The sequence below is a fragment of the Lagenorhynchus albirostris genome, chromosome 12, assembly GCF_949774975.1.
Source record: "Lagenorhynchus albirostris chromosome 12, mLagAlb1.1, whole genome shotgun sequence".
Taxonomy (NCBI): Eukaryota; Metazoa; Chordata; class Mammalia; order Artiodactyla; family Delphinidae; genus Lagenorhynchus; species Lagenorhynchus albirostris.
In genome coordinates, this window is record NC_083106.1 from 59,879,058 (window position 1) to 59,906,150 (window position 27,093).

General features: G+C 40.6%; 1 protein-coding gene across 7 annotated transcripts in view; it reads right to left on the reverse strand.

Moving 5' to 3' along the window:
- Positions 1 to 27,093, reverse strand: part of KLHL32 (kelch like family member 32) — a 186,377-nt gene that overhangs the window by 68,031 nt on the left and 91,253 nt on the right. For 5 of the 7 annotated variants that reach the window (XM_060167646.1, XM_060167644.1, XM_060167643.1 and 2 more), the window contains one exon: positions 12,504 to 12,719. The exons of the other annotated variants lie outside the window; for them this stretch is intronic. In XM_060167646.1, the coding sequence (XP_060023629.1) occupies positions 12,504 to 12,719 (216 nt within the window). The remainder of the gene's footprint in view (positions 1 to 12,503; positions 12,720 to 27,093) is intronic. 7 annotated transcript variants of the gene reach the window in all.

A 27,093-nucleotide genomic window follows, 5' to 3' on the forward strand; every position in this document is an offset into this window, starting at 1 on the left:
CATTCATTCTGCTGGCATTCTAAATGATGAGAAGATAAAACCGAGGGCAGAAATACCCTGTAAATGTTTTCTCTCAACCCCTCTGCTGCTCTGCTTACTTCAGTACTAGTTCCTCTGCCCCAAATCCTTACAGTTCTCGAAGAACACCACATTAAGACCTCAAAGAGCTCATCCATCAGAGGGTATGGATCATGTAAGGGTGGTTTTGAGTTAAGAACATGAAGCTATACTGGGAACCACAGGGGTAGGAAAGACTGGAACCCACCAACCCTATGCTGATATCAAGAAGAATATTTGGGGAAAAGGAATAAAACTTTCTGTGATAGGCCAGGCTAAATTTGGCATAAAAGGGATTTGGAGAAAATTGAGACAATATACAGCTGCATTCATATAGCAACAATCCAGACTATAGACATTAATATCTTTAAAAATTTATGATGAATGAAATATACACTTGGAGTAGCAAAAATAAGTTCCTAACTTCTATTTTCTTCCTTAATCTTAGGATCAACCAGCCAATAATGAGAGTAATTATGATTCAGGTCAGTATTGCAAAACGAAGGAAAGTTTTTTAGCTGCAAAAATTAATATGCATGCAACCTGTGGTGTGCGTGTGTGTGTGTCTACCTGCAAGCGTGTGTATGGTGTGAACCTCACCTGTATATGTGTAAGAGACAGAGGAAAGGGTAGTTTTTAACCTCTCTACTCAAAATTTTTACATAAAACTTAGGCCATTTTATTTGCTAGAATGTGAGTTGGAACAATACGATAAGGGTACATAATTAACAAAGTAAAAAGAATTATTAAAAACTGCCGGGGGCTTCCCTGGTGGCGCAGTGGTTGAGAGTCCGCCTGTCGATGCAGGGGACACGGGTTCGTGCCCCGGTCCAGGAAGATCCCACATGCCGTGGAGCGGCTAGGCCTGTGAGCCATGGCCGCTAAGCCTGCATGTCCGGAGCCTGTGCTCCGCAACAGGAGAGTCCACAACAGTGAGAGGCCCGCGTACCGCAAAAAACAAACAAACAAACAAAAAAACAGCCTGGAATTTTCCATGCAATATTTAGCAAAATTTGTCCCCTCATAGCTAGACCTCATTTTATGGGTTAATTGCTCACAGCAAAAGTATTGAGAATGCACAAAATTCCCATAGTTCTACTTACATGTAAATATACCTCAAGCAGGATATTACTAAATCTGTCATATGACTTTCTGTAGCATTTCAAAGTTTTCATTTTGACTGTTTTTATAGGAGACAATTCTCAAAGGAAGATATCTGGCACATGGTTAAAACACAAGTATTTTCCAAATCCATCCTTGTTCTCCCACCAATTCCTTAAGCACCCCATCCTTCAGTAGTCACCTTATTTCTCATGTGCACATAGGCGCCCCCAGCAAGCTTTATCGATGACCGGGCTCTGTCATCTCCTGAGGGCTTCGTTCTTCTCCCAGAGTGGCACTCGCTTTTAAGGCACAACTTCCTTCTGCCCAGAAGGTAGTTTGTATATTGGTCAAATAGGAGTGGCTCTGGGATACTGACAGCACACGGGATTTAAAAGATCTCCTGTTCACAGAACAGGAGGATGAAAAGCAGGCCGACCTGGGTCAGTACCTGTTCTAACCTCTCAAATCCAAGAGGTGTGGAATTCATCATTCGAAAGCACTACACAGCCCCTCTACATGGCCTAAATTGTACAAGAGATGAAAAGAGCAGAAAGATTCTTCAGGGGACCTGGCAACCTGACAAATCAACCCCTTTGTTTACTCTTATTTACTCTTTCTATTGGGCTTCACTCCAGAGTATACAGTCCCAGCAGTGGGCAGAATAAGAAATCACTTACAGCCCTCGGCAGGTTCAATGTCATTCTCACAGCCAAACAGAGGGACGCCTAAAGTCTGTCTCTTAACCAAGCGTCGTCCTTTCTGGATGGAGAAGTCTAGTTTTACTTTCAGCTGTGAGTAATTTTCCATTGTGATTGGCTGACCTATAGTCAATTTAGTATAATTAATGCCAAATTACATTGTAATTCACCTAGAATTACAAATTAAAAGCTATATTAAGAGCAAATGAATTAATCAAATTAATGATATTATGCTCACTTGTTTTAAAGTGTTAATAAGACAGGTCCTCCTAAAACGTTTAAACTTCAGTGCACCATCCATCACTACTTCAATTACCTGATTTCCTTGTGTGGCCAGAGGAGGTGGCATGTGGGCATTTCTCATCAACAAGAACACACACAAAGAAGATAAGTGCATTCAGCCACCAGCTGGCCCGGCTCTTTTTAGCTTCTGTTCTTGACGCATAAGTAATATCTGTGCCACTTACTGGAACTGACTTGCAATACTTCCTGTCGGGACTTCCCTGGTGGTCCAGTGGTTCACCTGCCAATGCAGGGGACACAGTTTCGAGCCCTCGTCCAGGAAGATCCCACATGCCGCAGAGCAACTAAGCCCGTGTGCCACAACTACTGAGACTGTGCTCTAGAGCCCGTGAGTCACAACTACTGAGCCCGCATGCCACAAGTACTGAAGCCCACGCTCCTAGAGCCCATGCTCCGCAACAAGAGAAGCCATCACAGTGAGAAGCCTGAGCACCGCAACTAGAGAAAGCCCACGCACAGCAACGAAGACCCAATGTAGCCAAAAATAAAGAAATAAATAATAAAAATAAATCAATTATAAAAGAAATTTAAAAAAAAATACTTCCTATAGACAAAGGGGAACAATGCAAAAACCTGTGCTATTTATCTTTAGAACCCATCAAATATTTTTTTTTCCTAAGAGAATTTTTCTTCCTGGTTATGTTTTGTCTACCAGAATATTGAAATCTGTTTTCATTCCTCCAGTGTGGCATCTCAAGTAACAAAGAGGCAGTCAGATTAAGGAGGACCTCACCACAGAGAATGCATTACTCTGTACTGTGGACACAAAAGAAGTCTAAGAATTATCTTTATCTCTGAAGGCTGCCCAGATTACTCTCTTAGAATAGCCACCTTTCCCCTCCAGGTGTGTTGAGTTGAGAGATGTTCTTCCTTGTTTTCACTTGTAGCAGAAGTCCTGGAGGCAGGAGTGGGAGAAGCAGGGTGTAAGGATGTCAGTATTCAACAATAAATGCCAAGGCTTCCCCAGACTTCTCTTTGGAATATCCCAAATAGTGCTGTGCCTGGAGGATGTTTGATCCTTGGAGCGCCCCCAGCTGGACACTGAGTGTGTCTGCTATTTCAGGGCTTGGTGCTCGGAGCTGCCAGAGTGTATATTTAGTCATTCGTCCTGATCTACATGCAGCTGATTCCTCTGGGAGGACTCATCCCTGAGGAGCTTGACTAGTGGCCTTGCTGTTGTTTGTCTGGAGCATGTGCCTTTGCGAGACACATGACACATTTATTTCAGAGGGACTTTGCTCCAGCTGATCCTGTGTTGTCAAGTAGCTGTGAGGGGCAGTGATTATAAGAAAATACGGAGACCTAAGTCTAGAGCCTCCAGGTCGTTCCATGGCTAAGTTTAGATCCTCTCCTCTAGAATGCCCAGAACAGGTGATCTCCATGGTCTGACGTGGCCAACTGGCATGAACACCGTGGCCAGCAAGCACTCAACTGGCTTGATAAGGATTCCTATAGAAATAGTTTGGTGATGCAGGACATGGGGCACAGGCTCATTTCTATTGGAAAGAGACTAACATTTATCAATACTAATGAATTAATATTTATTTCCCTTTCTCTTAAACCCCATATCTAGGCCATCACCCAGCTGTCAATTTCTGCTGCATAAATTTCTCAATTTCAATATTCAGGTATAAAATGAAGATATCATGATGAATCATTTCCATTTGTTCCATCCACACTCTAACAACAGTCTGCAGACTTCCCACCACGCAGTCTGTAGGGCTGCAGCAGAAATAACCACGCTCTAGGTTCTTCTTCACACTGATTTAAATCTCATAATCAGATTTTTTTTTTTTTTTTTTTTTTTTTGCGGTACGCGGGCCTATCACTGTTGTGGCCTCTCCCATTGCGGAGCACAGGCTCCGGACGCACAGGCTCAGCGGCCATGGCTCACGGGCCCAGCCGCTCCGCGGCATGTGGGATCTTCACGGACAGGGGCACGAACCCATGTCCCCTGCATCGGCAGGCGGACTCTCAACCACTGCGCCACCAGGGAAGCCCTCTTGATTGGATTTTTAAGTGATCCTCCCTTATGGGCTTTCTCTTCCTGCTTTATACTTTATCACTTTATACCCTGAAGGAATGAAAAGTGGTTCCCTACCTCTGCCAGAATTCGCCATTCACTCCTTCTCAACAAACCATCTAGGGCCTCAATTTTCCAGTCTCTGATAAAGAAAGACCCTCAGCAACACTTTCTTGTATGACTTTTATTAGAGTCATTTTTGCAACTTCCCAAAGCTGCACAACAGGTGAAAGTGAAAATTGGTAATTTATTAGGAAACGTATACTGCTGGTTCACTCAATATAGAGTAATATGACCACTTTGACTTTTGAGAAGATGTATCAGGTACTTTGAGTTTCTGTTTTCTTAGAGATTTGGAGTATTTGAAGAGAATACAGTGAGACCCACATTGAAACCGTACTGTGAAGGGAGTCAACCATTTTTCCTCTGTGAGTTTCCATTTCCTCACTTGTTAAAACCTGGGTAATACTTGCCTTATCAACCTTAGCGAGGCTGATGAGAGACTTGAATGAGATTATGTGTGCAAAAATGCTTAAAAAGTATAAAATTCTCTATGGATTTAAATTCTCTAAGGATTTAAATTCTCTAAGGATAATTTCTCTAATTATCATTGCTGCTATTATTATTGATGAACTTCTATGCCTAGCCTCGAGGTTTCTACCTCATGTTTAGCATATAGTTGGGTTTTATTTTTAAATCCCTGATAACCCAGGTAGCAGCAATATTACTGCCAGCTACCAATGCATAAGTAATATTTTCCAGTCATCTTTTTCCTTCTCACAGTAGCAACAACAAAAATATCAGTCTGGAAACAACATGAATCACAATGAAAATTAGAAGCAGAGAACATAAACATGTTATATCTCATAAATCACCTTGTTGTTCTGTTGTGCTCATTTAAGAAAAAGAAAAAAAGGAAGGAAAAAGAACTATTAACTCATGGGAACAGCAGCACATAAATACAAGTCAGGTCTCCGTATTTTCTTATAATCACTGCCCCTCACAGCTACTTGACAACACAGGATCAGCTGGAGCAAAGTCCCTCTGAAATAAATGTGTCATGTGTCTCGCAAAGGCACATGCTCCAGACAAACAACAGCAAGGCCACTAGTCAAGCTCCTCAGGGATGAGTCCTCCCAGAGGAATCAGCTGCATGTAGATCAGGACGAATGACTAAATATACACTCTGGCAGCTCCGAGCACCAAGCCCTGAAATAGCAGACACACTCAGTGTCCAGCTGGGGGCGCTCCAAGGATCAAACATCCTCCAGGCACAGCACTATTTGGGATGTGAACAAACCACTGTTTATTCTCTTCACTAACATTTAGTAAAAAGGAAATGGAGATATCCTCATCACATTTGTAGAAAAGACTGTAGCTACCTGGGAGGGACTGCCAGAAGTTTCAGGAAGAAAATTGAGAAGTGGTACACATTTAATTACTTTAAGGAATGGTAAGTAAAAAAATAAAACGAGATATCATGAAGAAGCCCAGAAAGTGCCTCTCCAAAAAAAAAAAAAAAATAGTAATGAGACATGCATATATGAAATTATACTGAGGAAGGGTGCAGATATGATGAAAAATTGCAATTTGGGCAGGGGGATGAGGGAATGAGAGTTCTCAGGTCACAGTATTTTATGCCATTTCTAGTTACCAAGGTCCTAGCATTAAGAATGAGGACACCACTTAGCAGAATTTTTTTGATTAAATGGTCACCCGCAGTTTGATTTCTTTGAGGCTTGGACTGTACTACAGGGATTGACAAAGGTTTGCAAAGCTGGTTAGAGGGCACATACAATGAACAAGAATTACCAATGAAAAGAGCACTGAAGAAAAGGCAAAGGGACACTGGGGGGTGTTGAAATGTCCAAACAAAAGGATTTCATTTTCCAATCCACCCATACCATTTCAACACAGCCAAAATTAGCACAGAAATCACTACTCTATTTGGCACAGGTCAGTCTCCACTGGGAAGGAATCGGGCGCAGGGGGAAAGAATAGCAAGTGGAAAGTTCCACATCAGACTCTGTAAGATCCATGATAGCAGGGCCACATGGGACCTTTCTGCAACCGACTGCCCAGAACCCATCACGCAGCAGCAGCAGCGGTGCTTGAGAGCACGCGACTGGCTGGAGTAGACACGCGATGACTCTTTAAAATGAATGAAAGATTGAATTTAGCACATGGAGCAAAGAGTCAGAGTTAGCAACATGACACAGGCATGAAGGCAGGCAGAGCTGGCCATTACCCCTTCAATCTGCAGGCACTACACCAGAGAACAGGAATGGCCAAACCCTTCCTCATTTCTCTTAAAGTCATGGGATTAATTTGATGCACCTCTCCGTCCACCACGGCCAAGTATTTTTGCACTTCTATTATGAATTTAGAAGCTGTGGACCAAAGTGGGAAAAACCCAAGAATTAAAAGACGTGAATTTGATTTCTAGCTTTGTTACTTCAGTTTCCCATTTGTGACACAAAGCAAAGGAGCGCAAAGCAATGAGAGATGAAGAAGCACTCTGGAAACTGTGATGTGATATTCAAATGTGAAGTATTATGATAGTATTGTTGGACACACAGTACTGTTTGAAGTCCTTGCTTCTCCCTGGCCAGATGTGCATTTGGGACAGTTTATCATCTAAGAGATAAAAGACGAAAGCTGAGTACGTCACTAGTGTCCTCTATTTTCCAACTATAAAGGGATAGTAGCTTTTTGTTTGGGTTCACTTTCTGGGACTCCTTTTGAGGAAAATGATTAAATCAAACTCTAAGGTGGGTAGTTTGTGGAGTAGATAAAAGCCCAGGAGGGGCTTGTCAAAAAAAAAAATCACCGCATCTGAGGTTGTTGACTACTCTAAACAGTGTGTGACTTACATCTCTAGAGATATAAAGTGAATGTGTTATTAACAGATGCTAAGGTCTGATCTTGTCTGACATCAGTGATGTGACCACTGAATTGTTTGGTTCTGTTATCCACTGAAGTCCAGGCAAAGTTAGACTCAAAATATAAGGAGGAGCCCTCAACCCAAGGTTAATAAAGGAAGAAAATCACTGACATATGTACTATCCTTATAAAATAGAAAGATAAGGACTTCCCTGGTGACGCAGTGGTTAAGAATCTGCCTGCCAATGCAGGGGACACGGGTTCAACCCCTGGTCTCGGAAGATCCCACATGCCACAGAGCAGCTAAGCCCACGCGCCGTAACTACTGAGCCTGCGCTCTAGAGCCCATGAGCCACAATTACTGAGCCTGCGCTCTAGAGACTGTGAGCCACAACTACTGAAGCCTGCACGCCTAGAGCCCTTGCTCCGCAACAAGAGAAGCCACCACAATGAGAAGCCCACGCACAGCAACGAAGAGTAGCCCCCACTCACCGCAACTAGAGAAAGCCCACGCACAGCAACAAAGACCCAATGCAGCCAAAAATTAATTAATTTTTTTAAAGTAAGATAAGTCTTCTTCACTAAAAGTAGGAAGCAGTTAATAGATTAATAATTAAAGGTAAATAAAACTCCACATTCAGAAATAAAGTTAAGATAAATCTCTTTAACCTAATAATCGAACACTTTTATAAAGCTTTTTACCCCAGGATCTAGCTTCTAACACTGTGCCCAGCATAATACCCATTTGTACTTCCACAAACTATCCATTTTTAAATGTCCTTCTTGTTTCTGCTTCTTCAGAGATGAAATAATAATCCAGAGAGCTAGACAATGGTTTAAAATCAGAAGGATCCCTCCCAATTGGGGTTAGACCTGGAGAGGGAAATGGAGTTAGCTCACCTGTACCCTGCCTTACATTCCATGGTTTGGGGCATTTAGTAGGTGCTCAATAAATACTGATGGATGGACAGCCACACTTTCTCCCTATGCTAGCAAATATAAGAATTTACATTATATTCAGGTTTTTCTACAAACTGTACTCTCATGGAAAGTAATCTCCTCCTCATTCTCAGAAAGGAGAACCTGAGATATAAAAGGCAGAGAATGTACTTTCCTGAGAAAAAACAGATTAGCCAGCACTTCCTATGAAATGAAAACAGACCTAATATGTGGGAGTGGTATGGAACTGTTTCATGATTTCACTCTAAGTTTTAGAGCAGTACCCCCTGGCTCAGTAGTCTGAAAATATACGTTGAATCTAACAAGAGAAATTTAACAGGGCCCTGTTGAAACCAAATCCCAACTCAAAGCTAAAACCCAAAAGCAAAATACAACAGTGGAGATTTGCCAGGTCACGGGTGCCAGTGACCTCATGCCCATGTTTCTTCCTCGGCTGATTTGCTCATTTTTTAGTCTCCTCTTTCCTTGAGCCGAATAACCAATTTAGTGTCTTTCATCTGCAACCTGAGAAATTGCTGGCCTTGAACCCTAAGGCCAAACTGTTGAGCTGAATCGAACTGAACTTTTTTAAAAAAGGATTTTTTGAGGGGACTTCTCTGTCCTTATATATCCAAAGTGTGTATATGCTATGGAGAACAGTATGGAGGTTCCTTAAAAAGCTAAAAATAGAACTACCATATGACACAGCAATCCCACTACTGGGCATATACCCTGAGAAAACCATAATTCAAAAAGAGACATGTACCACAATGTTCACTGCAGCACTATTTACAATAGCCAGGACATGGAAGCAACCTAAGTGTCTATCTACAGATGAATGGATAAAGAAGATGTGGCACATATATACAATGGAATATTACTTCAGCCATACAAAGAAATGAAACTGAGTTATTTGTAGTGAGGTAGATGGACCTAGAGTCTGTCATACAGAGTGAAGTAAGTCAGAAAGAGAAAAACAAATACCGTATGCTAACACATATATATGGAATCTAAAAAAAAAAAAAAATGGTTCTGAAGAACCTAGAGGCAGGACAGAAATAAAGACGCAGACGCAGAGAACTGACTTGAGGACATGGGGAGGGGGAAGGGTAAGCTGGGATGAAGTGAGAGAATATGTATACGTACAGCTGATTCACTTTCTTATACAGCAGAAACAACACTGTAAAGCAATTATACTCCAATAAAGATGTTAAAAAAAAAAGTGTGTATATGGGGCAGTATCTACATTACCTGTGGATATAAAGTGAAGTTAACGAATTAGACCAAGTAGTTTCAGGCTATGGAAGGGAGGAAAAAAAAATGTCTAGGGGGGATGAAGAAGGCTTCTGTGAGAGAGGACACAAGATAAAGTTTTAAAAGGTCAGATGGAAAAAAAGAGGAGACAAAAAGCACGATCTTGGGGGATTTCATAGGTTTCCAGATCCACAGAATGGTTAGCATGGACTGCAGCACATTTTAGCAGGAAAGGGACTGGATAAGGGACAGCAGGAAAAAGTAAAAAAAAAAAAAAAAGTTTGTTCGCTGGGGATAACTTGATGGTTCTTATGATACATCTTTAGAGCCAAACTGCATGAAGTCTGGTGAATAGTAAAATATTGGGCCTTTTGCCAAATAAAGGGAATATCTCAGATTACATTATCAGTAGATTAGATAGTGGAGGAGCCACATGAGTAGATGTGTGTGTGTGTATGTTTGCTGCATTCTCACATAAGTTACCAGTTGCACATAATCAAACAGCACTACCCCTCCATCCGCTTTTCTATTACTTGTCCTACTTTGTGCCAATTTCCATTTTTCTCCCCAACACCCCTTGTTTCACTGTTCTTCTTTAAGACATGGGATAGGGATTTGTCAAAGTCAATGAGCACTTTATTACAGTGAGAACGTTCCGTAATGAACAATTCAGCAATTTAATGAGATTCTGTAGATCTGTCTCCAGCCTGTCCATCAACTTTCACTTCTATAAAGCACCCTGACACTAATCCTCTGGCATACCCAATCTGCACCCTGGGCTGCATATTAGATTCTTCCATGGTATATTGCATTACTAGTATAACCTCAGCAAAAATGATGAACTTAACTATACTTGAAGCAATATAACTGGACTGATTTGATTTTTATCTATTGGGTTGAGTGTGAGGGAATTACTTATTTACTAAGATAAAGCAAAAAGTTTCTTATTGCCTGCTGAATGACTAAATTGATAATATTTATGTGAGTCTTTTTTAATCCTTTCTTGAGGACCAGGTATAAAAAAACATTGCCTGCAGCAGAAAGCATCTTTTGAAATTCTACATTATAAAATTAGTAACATATTTAGAGAGGCAATTATGATAACTTTTTTCTTTTTTTTTTTTTTGCGGTACGCAGGCCTCTCACTGTTGTGGCCTCTCGCGTTGTGGAGCACAGGCTCCGGACGCGCAGGCTCAGCGGCCATGGCTCACAGGCGCAGCCGCTCCGCGGCATGTGGGATCTTCCCAGACCGGGGCACAAACCCGTGTCCCCTGCATCGGCAGGCGGACTCTCAACCACTGCACCACCAGGGAAGCCCTATGATAACTCTTATGTGAATAGTATGGAATTTTTGGGCCACTCACACATCTGTACATTACCATGTCGATATCGGGCAGTGCCTTCAACTGTGCCACAAGAAGAGAAGCCACAAGGATGGTTGGCTCACATCTCAATCAGGTTAATTAAATACAGAATTCATTCTAAGTCTTTGTTTTTCCCTTTGGGAAGGAAAGAAAAATTTGGCAGTTCCTCACTTTGAGCTGACCAGAGTAATTCTGATGATTTGTATTTCCCATAGATAATTAAAATTCATACCAAAAACTCACCCTCACCAACACATTTGACCTCTGCCTGAACAACCATTATGAGAAATACCTAAGAAGCAGAAAATAATTTATGGCTTGTATTTTTTCACTGATATTTTCTTCTCAAGACAGCATGGAATACTGGAGAGATGAGGGCAGGTGTCAACAAATCTGGATGTGAAGGCTGGCTCTGCTCTGTAACCCTGAGGCAAGACACTGAAGCCTCGTTTTGCTTGTCTGGAGGATGGAATGATAACCACCATCCTTCAGGCCTGTTGTGATGATAAGTTAATAAGTCTGCAAAGAGCCGGGTCCTGAAAGGCCCTCAGTACACTGCAGGCCTTATTATCCTCACTGGTGTAAGCAACAGTGAAGAGGGAAGTTGCTGATTAAAGTAAGATAAAGAAAGAACTAAGGGAGGGGTTTCCCTGGTGGCGCAGTGGTTGAGTATCCGCCTGCCGATGCAAGGGACACGGGTTCATGCCCCGGTCTGGGAGGATCCCACATGCCGTGGAGCGGCTGGGCCCGTGAGCCATGGCTGCTGAGCCTGCGCGTCTGGAACCTGTGCTCCGCAACGGGAGAGGCCACAACAGTGAGAGGCCCACGTACCGCAAAAAAAAAAAAAAGAAAGAAAGAAAGAAAGAAATAAGGGAGAAAGGCACTGGGAAAATTAGCAATCAGTAGAATCAGATGCTGATAATTAACAGCTACCTATGACTCCATTTTGTCCAGAATTAAAGTATTCTCTGAATGTCATTTGATAAGACACAAGGTATTTATTGCCTTATCAGCTAATAGAAGACTTCATATTTTCCCTTGTATTCTGTATATAAATATTTTTCAAATGATCATGAAATCTTGAAAGTATGGCACCCTAGAAGTAACAGGATGGCTTAGCCACTGCTTCAGAGTAAGACAGACAGTATAAGAAGCAGTGGAAGATGGGTTCTGACTGTTTCCCAAAGACACCGTGTGGATTGTTCAAGGATAGTCACTGGGGATGAGCAGAAATGGATTTCAATTGAATAATCAGATTGAAAACACAAAACATCCTCCTGTCCCCTAGGCAAAGGGTATCTGAAAAGAATGCTACGTCAGGTGAAAAAGCAGGGCTTCGGAAAATAGCAATGAATGCAGAATGAACTAAGGAGGGAGATTTTTCCACCGTCAAGGAAGGAGAGCTTCCTCTCATTTAAGGTCCCAGCTGCTCTCTGCTGCAACAAAGAAATGTTTCTGAATTGTTTCCAGGAAAGCCCAGAATTTATTCTGATTCCATTGGTCTTAAATAGGCATAAATACCACTTTAACAATCCATCCTTCTCATATTCAGTTTAAGTAACTCTGTTTCGCAGGGGAATAAAAACCCTTGACTCTTTCTGATGTAACCACCTTTGGTCCTGGGAAACCACGGTGAGGGTGTGAGGAATCTCACCTGCGATTCCCTGAGTTAAGCTGAGTGGGCTGAGGCCTCCAGCCTCAAGGGCTGGTGTTCTCCAGTTACTTGCCCATCACGGAACACTGACTTCTAAGACTTCGATTCCAATGTGGACCAAACCAGACAAAATAGTTGTCGTCGTTCCTCAACCCTTTAACATTTAATCATTCCTTTTAATCATGACTTCACGCCCAAAGAGGACCCATGCAGAGTGCCCTTACCTGCCATATCTGCTGTTCACTCAAGGAGGTCAGGCGGTCGCTCTTCAGGACCTCCTGAAGCAGACAATAAGGGAGCGTTAGAATGTCTTCTGGGCGACTCTTCAGGAGCTCAGAGAGATGTTTCACTAAGAAATCGATCACTGCCTTCTCCAACAAAGTGAGGTTAAAGAGGTCAGCAAGTCTGTACAGATCCAAGTAATTAAAGCTATTTAATTCCTGGTGCCAAAAAAAAAAAAAAACGGAGAAAAGATCTCTTAGAAATCAATCCAAGAAAGAGCAAGCAAGAAATTCAGACTGACTCCCTCAAGTCTGCATGACAGGAGTGGGAGAAAGGGAACTGCGCTCCACTGATAATGTAAACAGCAACAACATCCGCAATTATACAGCTCTGAGCAGGGAACTGTTGTTCTAGAATTTAACGTTTTTCCTTACTTTGCCCCTCTTAAAACCAATATACTTAAACACATCTTAGAAAAGGGACTGAAAGGGGTTTCTGGTTTTACTGGCTAAAATGTTACTTTGCAACTTTTTAGAAACATTTTACCAAAGAAAACAATTTGTCTACCGTATTTTACAACTTTCAGGTGGTAAGTGTTTTCTACTAAAGATAATATGAGGGCAGGTAGAGTGGGAGCCATGACTAGATGACAAAACCTATAGCCCTACTCTTTCTAAAACTTCAAATTAAGTACAAATTTGAGCTAAAAACAACCTATCCTGACTTATGAGCTAAAACAACGATTTTTACATGTAAAGTCTCAGGAAATGAAGACATCTCACAGATTCCTGTCCTGAATAATTCTATATTGAATCCACCTGAGATGGACGATTTATAATTGTTCTTTGATTTTTGTTGTCCTCAAAAATTCAGGCAATCAATGACAATCTTTTCAAAGAGTTTCTATAGCAATGCTCCATTGTGGGGGGATTCTACCTGTTTCTACAAGTTCTCAAACTCAGAGCCAGAGCTCTAAAATAATGCCCCCAGAGAGCCAGGACACCTGTGAAACCTTTGCCTTGTAACTCTGCAAGAACCATAGTGGGCATGCAGGTTTGTTGATAGAAAACTTACCTATTTCAAGTAGATTGAGAGTGGGCTGTGTCCTAGTTTTCCCTCATTTTCAACTTGCAATTATTATTACAATATTTTCTAGTAACTTAAGGAATGCAGAATACCATCAGATAGCTATTTTACTCCATTGATTTATTAAGTATTTTCAACATACTTATCCCTTTTCCTAGTAATCTAACAGTATTAAGAACTCTTTCTAAAATCTTCATTTTCTATTTTAATGTATCTGTTTCCATAAAATTTTAAGGTTTAAAGGAATATGTTCTAAATCGGCACTGTCCAACATGGTAACCACTGGCCACATGTGGCTACTGGGCATTTGAAATGTGGCTAGTGTGATTTGAGATATGCTGTGTTAAATATATACTGTAAGCAAGGAGGAAGAAAAATAGAATATAAAATGTCTCATTCATAATTTTTACATTGATTGTATGTTGAAATGGTATTATTCTGAATATAGTGGATTAAATATATTATTATCATTAATTTCACCTGTTTCTTTTTACTTTTTAATGCAGCTACTAGAAAATTTAAAGTTAACATATGTGGCTTCCATTAAGTTTCTATTGTACAATGCTGTTCTAAATAATGTATAATGAAGAAAGTGTAAAAACAGATCTCAGAGAAACAGCTGCATCATCACCACAGCTACCTGATTCTTTTGTTCGTTTGTTTTGTTTTGTTTTACTTTAGATTCTATTTCTTTTGGTGGGAGATGACACTTTAATTACATTACTAACAGGAGTCAAGCTAGATGATTTCAGGAATCAGCCATAGCATTTTGGCTCTTAATAGCTCTACTGGCCAACACAATTGAAAAGGAATAAATACTTATCTATAAAATGAAGTTTACCACAGTTGACCACTAAAATCCATTACAACGCCAATTTCTAAGGGTCCACTCATAGCCATTCAATTAAAATATCTGGGCTTCCCATCCAGCAGATTTTATCAAAGGAATACTACATATTTTGCCTCCAGCATCAGGTTTTTCAAGTAATGTTTAAACTTATTCTTCAAATCTTACTTTTTCCTATTGGTAAATTCTACTATGGGAGGAAAGAAGATGTAACCCTTGCACATGGAGCTTCCACAACGAACTTTAGGACCATCTCCTTGGGATGAATACGTTATTTCTGGTCAATACATCTATGAAGCCAGTTTAACTGCTCCAGGACCCTGGATACGATTTCAGTGTCCCAATAAGTCACTCTGCAGTCCCCCAGACGCGTGATGGGGGTCGGGGAGCGATGTCAGTGCCTTTCAGGTACCCTGGGCGCATGCGCAAGCCCTGGTACAAGGTCCTAGGGCAGCGCCCAGCCGCATCACACAGAAAGACGAGCATACAGAGGCGGAAACGAGCAAGCTCTGTAAAGTAAAAGGTGGACAGGCACAGCTGAGGAACAGTGTTTTTTTTTCCCACTCGTTCTGTCAGAAAGACGTATACGTCTATGAGTTTGGGGCTGGATTATGTAGCAGCAATCAAATATTCTTTATTAAGCAACTTTATATCTTTGTATAGAGACAGTGGGTTTCTTCTGATTAGAAGCCTGCAACTTAAATACAGGCCAATTCAAAACTGCAGACAACCGGAGAATTAATTTAAGTTAATACAGAATTTTAAAAAGTGTGCTTCTTTTCTGCTGTGTTTCTTTTGAATGTAATTATTTAATGCCTGCTTCCACAGTCCTGAAATGTTTTTGTTTCCTAAGGGTATAATTTTATATAACTCCCAAATCCAATCTAACACAGCATTTGATATTAGTGGAGAACTAAGGCTAAATGCACAAGTGTCAATGGCTAAGTGAAGAGCAAAGGGGAACTGAACTGACACATACCCGTGTACAAGAAAAACAGCAGTTAAAAGTCTGCTCCTGGACTTCCTTGGTGGTGCAGTGGTAAAGAATCCACCTGCCAAAGCAGGGGACACAGGTTTGAGCCCTGATGTGGGAAGATCCCACATGACCCGGAGCAATTAAGCCCATGCGCCACAACTACTGAGCTTGCGCTCTAGAGCCCGCGAGCCACAACTACGGAAGCCCATGCGCCTAGAGCTCACGCTCCGCAACAAGAGAAACTACCGCAATGACAAGCCCCGCGCACCACGACAAAGAGTAGCCCCAGCTCGCTGCACCTAGAGAAAGCCCGTACGCAGCAATGAGGACCCAACACAGCCAAAAATAAATAATTTTTTAAAAGTCTGCTCCCTATCTTTACCTTTTCATTTCTCCTCTCTTCTGCTTAAAAACATAATTTCCCCAAATCTCCTGTGCTTTTTATGTATGTCAAAGGTTTCCGTTGCCCTTGCCATGCATACTTAGCACCTCGGTAGTTACACTGTGTAAACTGGGGAGTTGGGGGAAAAAAGAAAACCTTCATTGAGGTCTTGATACCACAATATACGTTCCTCGTACTGGAGCCAATGTGTTTATGTGAGTCTTAAGCAAAATCATCACTTCTTGTTCTTTTGGCTAAGACCATATGCAAGCAAAATAATCACCAATAATGCTGCTTTTAAGGATTCCCATTAATGTGATTAAGGAGGTGGGAAGCAATGGTTAAACTGCATTAAATGCTCACCCGTAATACTCTGCATGGAAAAAAAAGCATCATTGTTATGAAAGTAGTGCCATTATGTTTCTGGTTACAAAAAGTAATAAATTTGTCCATTTCATAAAATTCAGGAAGTACAAAGTATGGAAAAGAAAACAAAAATGATTCATATTTCCCCATGCAGAGATAATCACTATTAATGCTTTTGTATATATTTCTAGACTCTTTTGAAAGAAGCCTTTTATATATCAAAGAAAGAGAAAGAACAATTGTATTCAGGAACAGAATAAACAAACTGTCAACAGCCATAGGCACTTGGAGGCAACCCAGGTTGGTGGAGAAGAGCAAAGGCCATAGAATCAGGTAGACCTGGTTCAAATCCAGTGCAAATTCTTATCGTTGGCTGTGACCCTGGGTCAGTCACTGATCCTCTGTTATTCCCCATTTACGAAATGGAGAGTTCACCCAGTTCATAGGGTCATTGTGGAGATAATGAAGCAAGAGCACTTACCGCATGGCTTGGCACATGGAAAGCGGACAGTAGATTTGGCAGGCAAGGAACAATAAAGTACATTTGAGCATTGTTGTTTGGCATCCATAATCCCTGATTCATCACTGATGCAAGGAGGTCAAAAGAGAGAATGTGGTCCCTTTAGATATCAAAGTCTTAAGTAAGCTGCACCATCAAATCAAGGAAAAGGAGCACAGCCAGAGTAAAAGCCATGCAATTGAGCTGTAAACTGATTACATGTTAATGCCTCTCACATCTATTTTATTAGCCCAAATCTCTCTCCTAAGCTCTGAATTCATTTTCCCAACTGCCGATAAGAGGACATCTTCTCTTGGATATTCCACAGCTATACTGAACTCAACATGCCCACATTGAACTTATTTTTTGCAAACTTGCATTTCTCCTTGTTCTAGTTATGAGATTGTCTCCCTTCTCTTACATTCTGTGACGCAGAAATCCAAGTGCCCAGGTAGAGGCAGTGGTTTTGAATTGAAATTACAGCTCAGCAACAAGAAACTCTCTTGAGTGAAAGGAAAATCTTTTTGTTTTATTTTTCTAAGAAGGTTTCATTTCTGTCACACTGCTTCTCACTTGAAATTTCGTTTCTATTCAGAATTATGGTGCATACATTGTTGTTCTTTGGGGAATCTTTTTAAATAGTATTTATTTTCCTCTGGTTTAGGGCTATTTGGCTTTTCTCTTCCCTTCTATTTGTTTCCTATAGTGTGAACGACAAGTTAAATAACAGAAGAAGAACCATAAAATGTGTCCCCAATACTATACCAGCTATGGAATAAACACCAGTTTTCCAAGTGCAATAATTCTTAAACCTTATATATTCCCCAAATTCAGTCTTTTGGTGTGGCCTATTTCTCTAATTAATTAAAATGGTTATTCCCCAGATTAACTATTGAATATGGTAGGGAAAAGCAAGCACAAGAAAGGGAAATACTATTTTATTTTGGCTTACATTCAAATGTAATTACTTTTGTGAGGCAAATTATTGGGTGGTGAGGACATGAGTGGGAGGAAGTAGGGCAGTTTGGGGGCGTGGGTAAACCCTATGGCCCTTTTACCAAACCAGGGGAGGCAAAAAAGTCCACCTTTGTGATAGATGTCTCCTGGTGGGGTTCTCATCTGTAGCTGAGTGACTGGCCACTGTATTAGCAAGTGTCTTTCAATATCCCAATGAAGCAAGTACTAATAATTAGTGATGAAACTCCATACAAGAGTCTCTTTATATTATAAAGAAAGGTTAGAGAAGATTTAAGCCTATCCCTGAACCAGTGTCACCCAGACTCACTTACATTCTAATACACTTTCTTGAATGGGAGAAAATGGTGCAGCCTTGTAGCTGAGGTCTGCATGTTCACGGCACACAACCCACAGCCTAGCTCATGTATGCCACAGCCTAGAGACGTGCTGATGTGTGCCAACAGTGATACAAGCTGAGAATCAATAATGCATATTTCTAATACATAGTCTATCTTAGTTTCAGTCACACCCATGTTGTGTCCCAGCCTGTCAGTAACCCCTTGACCATCCAGCACTGCAGTTTAATCAGAGCCCTGGCAGGGGAATTATGTGGAACACAGGAAATATCTGTCATCTTGACTGCATCTACTGTAGACTATCCCCAAAATCTGCCCCACAAATACTCTTCCTCAAATCTAAGAGTCCTTGTTAAACTGATAAGATTAGGAAATCTGATGAAGATGCTTTAATACTAAGGATACCCATGCAAATCATGGCCTTAATAACACCTATTTCTCTTGTTGGCTCATGTAATTCTGAGAACATTACTAACTTACAAAACAAAAATAAGCATCAGCAACCTGTACTATAAGAATGGAAAACCATGATCTGTGCTCAAGATAATAAGAAATCTCTCTCAAGGTCAAAATAAAAGTAAATGCCATTTTGATTTCCTGAATTCCCTCCTCCCCCCTTCTAAGATAACCAAATTGAACAGGATTCCACATTTTTCTAGGTAATAACACTCAAAAGATGTGACTATTTTGACAATGCTGTGTTTCACTGTTATAATTATAACCCTTCTTTTCCAATTATTGATGCTCTTCACTTATACCCCCTTCAAAATGTCACCTCCATTACCACATGTCAATACTTCACTACAGATAAAGATGGTCAGGAGAGATAGTGATTTCTATGCCTCTCATGTAATAGCATGCATGAAACTTGAAGTTCTATTATAAAATGTTGATATTACATCACATTCTGAGGAGTCCTCTAAATGAGAAGTCTTGTTACAAAAGTCAAGAAATCTTTTTTTAAAAACTATTCCCGGGACCTCCCTGGTGGCGCAGTGGTTAAGAATCCGCCTGCCAACGCAGGGGACACTGCTTCGAGCCCTGGTCCAGGAAGATCCCACGTGCCGCGGAGCAACTAAGCCCGTGCGCCACAACTACTGAGCCTGCGTTCTAGAGCCCATGAACCACAACTACTGAGCCCGTGTGCCACAACTACTGAATCCCACACGCCTAGAGCCTGTGCTCCGCAACAAAAGAAGCCACCGCAATGAGAAGCCCATGCATTGCAACAAAGAGTAGCCCCCGCTCACCGCAACTTGAGAAAGCCCGCACGCAGCAACGAAGACTCAATGCCGTCAAAGACAATTAATTAATTAATTAATTTTAAAAAAACAAAACTATTCCCAAATAGATTCAAAATAACCTGATACAGGGAGTCTGCATATAATCAAATCAGTATGATTTGATTTTTAGCAATGTTAACCAAAAGTTAAATAAAACTATTGTACTGGCTGCTTATAGAGACCAAGTACCAAGTCAGACATAATAAATCTGAAGCCCTTTATCAGTAAGTCCTAATGCTTCCCACTTCAAGTCTCCTGTCACATACCAACGTACTTGTCACTAAGCTATTCGTTCATGTTATCTTCCAATAAGTAAAAACATTCCTAGTAAACTAGTAAGAAGGTTTTACATCTTATGTTTTTTGTATCCTGTACAATGCCAATCACAATGCTTTATCACAGATTGTAATTTAAAAAGTATTTGTTGGGGCTTCCCCGGTGGTGCAGTGGTTGAGAGTCCGCCTGCCGATGCAGGGGACGCGGGTTCGTGCCCCGGTCCGGGAGGATCCCACGTGCCGTGGAGTGCCTGGGCCCGTGAGCCGCTGAGCCTGCGCGTCCGGAGCCTGTGCTCTGCAGCGGGAGAGGCCACAACAGTGAGAGGCCCGCACACCCCCCCCCAACCAAAAAAAAAGTATTTGTTGGATTATGAATTTTACGGTACGCGGGCCTCTCACTGTTGTGGACGCGCAGGCTCAGCAGCCATGGCTCACGGGCCAAGTCGCTCGGCAGCATGTGGGATCTTCCCGCACCGGGGCACGAACACGTGTCCCCTGCATTGGCAGGCAGACTCTCAACCACTGCGCCACCAGGGAAGCCCTGGATTATGAATTTTAAAAAGCAACATGTTTTTAAAAAGTTGTTTTTTGTTTTTGTAAAAAGCACCCCCACGACTTCAAATGGAAAGAGGAAATGACAGTTTGGGTATAGGTCTCATTTTACAGTTGGGCAAAATGAACAGATTGCTCACAATTAAGTGAGACTGGTGCTCTCAAATATTTGATCTGAACTTAGAAAATTCTCTCTTGATGCTAACTACCCATCAGGGCTTTTATATAGTTGGTTAACATGGGGGAACACCCACTTGTGGTGCCAGATGCATCGGGCCTGGCTTCCACAGTGAACCTCGGGGCTCCTGTCTTTTTACATGTTGATTTTTCTTTCCTTCTTAGAATGTCAAAAAGGAACCTTACTTCTCTTTGTGTTTAGTGATAACCAGAAATATATAAATGTCTATGCTGTTTGCCAAAAGTATATCAAGCACTATCAGTGTTGGGGAGGAAGACGACAACCGGAATTAGATTCCTCTTCCTAAGCAAGACAGACCACTCCAGCGGGAAGGACTGTTCCTTCTTCTGACTTCTCATTTCAGGAGCCACTTGTGTACTTGAATATTTACTTAACCCTTTGCCACTGGTTATGTACTTTTTCCCCTAGTTGTGTATAAAGGTACAGACTGTATCTGTACTTCTTTAGATCTTCCTCTCAGTCTTCACAAAGAGCACTTTATAAATTTTGATGGATGGATAGTGGGTAGATAAGAAAGAATATCAGAACTTTAAAAAGTCAACTTTTATTGCCTTTACTTCTTAGTTTACAGGAAAACATTGATTCTCCTGCTCCTCTAAAATTATTCAAATATTTTAAATATTTGAATAGTAAATATTAAATAAATTGATTAAATATTTTAATCTTTAAATATTAAAAACGCCTAGAACGTTAGCCACTCTGGAAATACATATGGCAGCCCAGAAAGAGAGAGAGAGAAAAGAAATAGCTATTGCCTAAACTCCTCACAACTGTATGCTGTTTTGGGGCTACCATTCAATAGCAGGTGTATTGTCATTTTATTCTTTATGACTCAGAAAGATTATAAGTTCAACCTGTTGTGCATGTTTGAGTTTATAATTTTATATTTTCCCTGTCGCTTTCACTAGGCTGTAAGTGTGGAGACAAGGAACTGGCTGCCTGCTTGGTTTGGAGTTGTAGAAAAAGCACATGATTTTTTTTGTTTTAAAGAGTTGTTAAAATAATTTCATTAGTGTATCAGTCAAGGCTCTCCAGAAAAATAGGAGATACACAGAGAGACAGATTTTAAGGAATTGGCTCACAAGATTGTGTGGGCTGGCAAATGTGTACAGCAGGTCAGCTGGCTGGTAACTCAGGCAGGAGTTGAAGGTACAGTCTTGAGTCACAGATTTGTAGATAAGGCTCGCTGGCTGGAAATTCAGGCAGCATTTCTGTGTTACAGTCTTGAGGCACAATTCCTTCTTCTTCAGGAAGTCTCAGTTTTTATTCCTAAGGACTTCAGCTGATTGGATGAGGCCTGCTCATCAAAAGTGGTCTCCTTCACTTAAAGCCAACAGATTTTAGGAAAGCTGACGCATATGGATAGCCCCAGCAAGTGATTAACATCTCATTAGAAAAATCGGAAAGGTGATCTGTGATAAGGATTTCCAAAAACATATATAAAGTACCTTCCACATAGTAGATGCTCAACATACAGTAGCTGTCTCATTATTATTCCCTTTTAAAAATACTACCAACAGTGCTTAAGCTATAGCTTTGCATATTCCACAAATTTTACTCACTGATAGGGTAAAGAGAAGAAAACACTGAATGTCTAATATGGACTTTGTTTTTCTACAAATAACAGCAAAAATCAAAGTTGTTGTGTAATATCATTCATTTCTTTTGTACTTAAAAGACACTTCACCAGAGATAAAAAAGGAGAATAGATTGAGACATTATACTGGACCATCACCAAGTATGTATTACTATAATGTACTCTGGTTCCCATGTTCTATATTACACACAGCAGAAAAGACACACAGAGAAATCTAAGGATGGAGGAGCTGCATTTCTTTATGACCTTATTTGAAAGATAAACTCCTTGGAGAAATACAATTTATTCAGATTATCAAGACCCTGCTGTGCAAATCTACATTCTGGGAGCACACTATGGAGATCAAAAAATATTTACTTTATTCTGTTGGATATAAAAGCTTTTAATGAATGCATAATTAAGGCAAAAAAGAGTGTATACAGCTTTAGAAATTCCACTTCTGAGCCAAGCCATTAATATCCAAGGCACCATACCCAGTTGTGATTCCACCTGTTTCCTAGTTGGATTACAACCTAGTTATAAATCAAGGTATTACATGACTACATGACCTGGTGCTGCAGAAAAGGACTGCACTCCAGGACTAGAGAAAGCAACATAAAGGGCTTTGTTGTGGATGTGTGGTGAAGGGCTGGCCCTTTGGAACATGTTGAAACAAACAAATAAACAAAACCCAAAACCTTGGGATGAATTATGTAGGAAAAAAGTCATCATGCATATCATGTACCTAAAGGGACCTGTAAGTTTTCTCCATAATATCTTATATTAGAGTTGATGGGATAAAATCTAACAGTTATGGAAGAAAAAGTGAGCAAATCATTGACAATGCAGGCCAGATTATTTGTGATATGATAAAATAATGTAAAACCAGGTATTTTTATTTGTATAAATATAGAGATATAGTTATATTTGTATACAAACAAACATATCTGGACAGCTGAATGCAACTATATATTCATGTATTGATACAAATATTCATATGATACAGTGTGATTAAACTAAAACAAAACATTAGCAGCAATTCAAAAATACAAGAAAAAAACCCAGCATGCTCTAATTCTTGGAGTCTTTGAAGGCCTGTTTAAATATATTTGTGCTGTATAACAGAGGAATTCTACAATTAGGTTACTAGTACATTTTCATAATCAACTGTATTCATAATATCCAAGGCTCATGAATAATTTTATATTGTTCCTTGGGAAAGTCTCTAGTAAGCTGGAAATCCAGTATGAAGGAAGCACAGAGACACAGCCATCATCAACAACTAATAATTCTGGCCCCAGTCACAATGTGCTGCAAAATGCTATTGCAAAGTTTACTAGAGCTGTCTCAGCACATCAGGTGATTACCACTGAATTATGGACTATAAAGAGGAAATTAATGTATACTTTTCTTTCTTTAATCAAAAATAGTCCATCTGAGCAACTGGAGCTTTAAAACGAATATTGCAATAATCACAAACCTTTTTTGAACAATGAGAGGCAAAATCAGGTTAAAATTTTTTTAAAGAATAGTAGAGCCTGGAAGTAATTCTGGTATATTCCCTTACTTAGTGCTGCTACCCAAAGTCAGCTGCTGAAAATTAGCCCAATTCTGCAGAATTTCAATAATCTCTCAGTTATCCACATAGACTTTCGTCTTAATCATTATTATACATAAGAATGAAGACTGGTAAGGTTTTCTGTTTCAAGTCTTCATTGTTTTGGCTTTTTATATTTTGGATGCTATGCAGGATATATAATATCAATATTTTACATATTTATATATAATGTAAATTTTTCATATATTTATAACTGGGACCAGTTCAATTTTTTTTTTAATTTTATTTATTTATTTATTTATGGCTGTGTTGGGTCTTCGTTTCTGTGCGAGGGCTCTCTCTAGTTGCGGCAGGTGGGGGCTACCCTTCATCGCGGTGCGCGGGCCTCTCACTATCGTGGCCTCTCTTGTTGCGGAGCACAGGCTCCAGAGGCTCAGGCTCAGTAATTGTGGCTCACGGGCCTAGTTGCTCCATGGCATGTGGGATCTTCCCAGACCAGGGCTCGAACCCGTGTCCCCTGCATTGACAGGCAGATTCTCAACCACTGCGCCACCAGGGAAGCCCATGACCAGTTCAAATTTATCTAGATATTATGACACTTTCAAAATCTGAATATCAATGACTTAACAGGCTGGTAACCGATGTGAATGAGGTGGCAAGAGTATCTGAAGCAGTGGTTCTCAAACTGTGGTCCCCAGACCAGTAACATCAGCATTACCTGGGAACTTGTTAGGATGCAGATTCTCAGGCTCCTCCTCAGACCTCTTGAATCAGAAACTCTATGGGTAGGGCCCAGCAGTCTGCTTTAACCAGCTGTTCAGGTGATTCCACACACAGTCAAGTTTAAGAACCACTGACACAGAGTACACATTTGAGTGAAGAAAGAAATGACTCTAACCTGCATAAATATATTCTTACAGCAGAACAAGATGCATGACCCCAGTCCCTCATCCCAGACTCTGAAGTGGGCAAACATTATACTCAGTGTATGGGGCTGAGGCCACAGTACCTGAAGCTGAACTAATGACACAGATAAGCAGTCATTTCCCAGGGCCTGAGCACGTGTCCCTCGAAAGGCAGCAAGGAAAAGGTCAGCAGCCTGCTCTAAAGGAGATTTGTGGAGGGAGAGTGAGAAAGGGGGTGGGGGAGATGTCTAGGAAGGAAAGACACCTGGAGAGAGGGAGGCATGTGGACAGCAGTCTCCTTGTAAGGACTAACTTAGATCTTTCTTCTGTTAAACAAATGCACTGCCTGTATTTCCCCTAGTCGGGGAACTTAGGATACCATGCAACTGTATTACAGAAAATTCCTATCACAGGGAACTCTCTTGGCACGTGTAGAAGGAACGCAAACAAACATGCGTTTCTAAGCAACTACTATGCACTAGAGCTAGAAATAAAAGATTTTTCCAATTTCTCCTTGAATTCTGTATATGAGGATGCAGCAATATGTTTTATTTACAGGAAGGGCACGGGAAACAATAAAACAAAACTTCCTATTTAAAAGCAGCAACGCCATTGTATATATGTGCCACATCTTCTTTATCCATTCATCTGTTGATGGACACTTAGGTTGCTGCTTATATACAATGGAATATTACTCAGCCATAAAAAGAAATGAAATTGAGTTATTTGTAGTGAGGTGGATGGACCTAGAGTCTGTCATACAGAGTGAAGTTAGTCAGAAAGAGAAAAACAAATACCGTATGCTAACACATATATATGGAATCTAAAAAACAAACAAACAAAAATGGTCATGAAGAACCTAGGGGCGAGACGGGAATAAAGACACAGACCTACTAGAGAATGGACTTGAGGACACGGGGAGGGGGAAGGGTAAGCTGGGACAAAGTGAGAGAGTGGCATGGACATATATACACTACCAAATGTAAAACCGATAGCTAGTGGGAAGCAGCCACATAGCACAGGGAGATCAGCTCGGTGCTTTGTGACCACCTAGAGGGGTGGGACAGCGAGGGTGGAAAGGAGGGAGACGCAAGAGGGAAGAGATATGAGGATATATGTGTATGTATAACTGATTCACTTTGTTATAAAGCAGAAACTAACACACCATTGTAAAGCAATTATACTCCAATAAAAAATAAATAAAAAAGTAGCAACACCAAGTATTATGTTGCTTTTAAAAGCATCAATTTTTGCTATTTATTAAAATATAATTTCAGTGTGATGTTTTCACTTATCAGAGACAGGGAGACAGTGATGGTTCATATAATTATTTGTGACTTTTTTTTTCTAAAACAATACAGGCACTTCTACAAAAGCTAAGAGAAGTGGCACAGAGGAAAAATACCTTTTACAGAATGGTTATCATTTCCAAAATATTCAGGAACAGCCTGGTCCAATATGCTGTTGATTGGAAGTAGGTAGTAAAGTTTGTGACATTTCCAGGAGTGAAGAAAGACAGGAGTGACGGAAGTGGGTAGGAAGGTTAACTGTGGAATTAATAGAGAAATTCACAAGTGAAGCATGCAATTCTACTGGCTCTGGTTTTCAGGGTACCTACTGCGTGTAGGATACTATGCTGTAGGATACTTTGCATGCACTCTCACGAACACTCCAACACTCCTAAGATGTACATTGTATATACGGTATCATATCTGTATCACATCTGTATTTGTGGGCAAAGAGGTTATGTAAATTGCCCAAGGTCACACAACTCTGGGACAAGAACTTATATCACAGGGAGATAGATAAGTAAATCAATACAAATAATATGGTGTGATCAGCACTCTGGAAGAATGCCTGTAATTAATGAAGAGGAGGGAAATCCAACTCCAACTAGGTGGATTTATCAGGCAGCTCTGGAAGAGGAGCTATAACACATGAGCAAACTACTTGCAGGTTAAAGAGGAACTCATAGGGTGACATAACGAGGGAAGAATAATCCATGGAGAAGAAGGCTTCATACAAAGAGGTTTGGGCACAGGAACATGCATGAAGTTCACAATGATTGTGGTATAGCATGTGGGTAGTAACTTGTTTTTTTTTTTTAAAAAAAAAAAGAAGGCTAAAGCGATAGGAAGTTTCATAATAAAAACGGAACCTGTGAACCACTTCAAGAGGAATGAACCTTGTTTTGAAGGAGGCACTGGGGTGAGGCAGGAGTGAAGGCAGGTAGGTCCATTGGTTAGCAGGAAGTTTCTTTAGCCCAGGAAATAAGTATTGAGGATTTGAATTAAGATGGTGGAAATAGAAATAGAGAGAATGAGAGAGATTTAAAAAGTTAAGGGTGTTCACCCAAGCCTGCACACAGATGTTTGTAACAGCTTAATCGTAACTGCCTAAACTTGAAGTGACCAAGACGTCCTTCAGTAAGTGAAGGGGTAAGTAAACTGTGGTCCATCCAGACAATGGAATACTATGCAGCACTAAAAAGAAATGAGCTATCAAGCCATGAAAAGACATAGAGGAGATTTAAATGCATATTACTAAGCAAAAGAAGCCAATCTGGAAAGGCTACATACTGTATGAATCCAACTATATGATGTTCTGGAAAAGATGAAACTGTGGAGATAGAAGAAGATCAGTGGTTACCAGGCATTGTGAGGACGAGAGGGAGGGATGAACAGGCAGAGCACAGAGGATTTTTAGGGCAGTAAGACTATTCTGTATGATACTGTAATGGTAGATGCATGTCATTAACACCTTTGTCCAAACCTA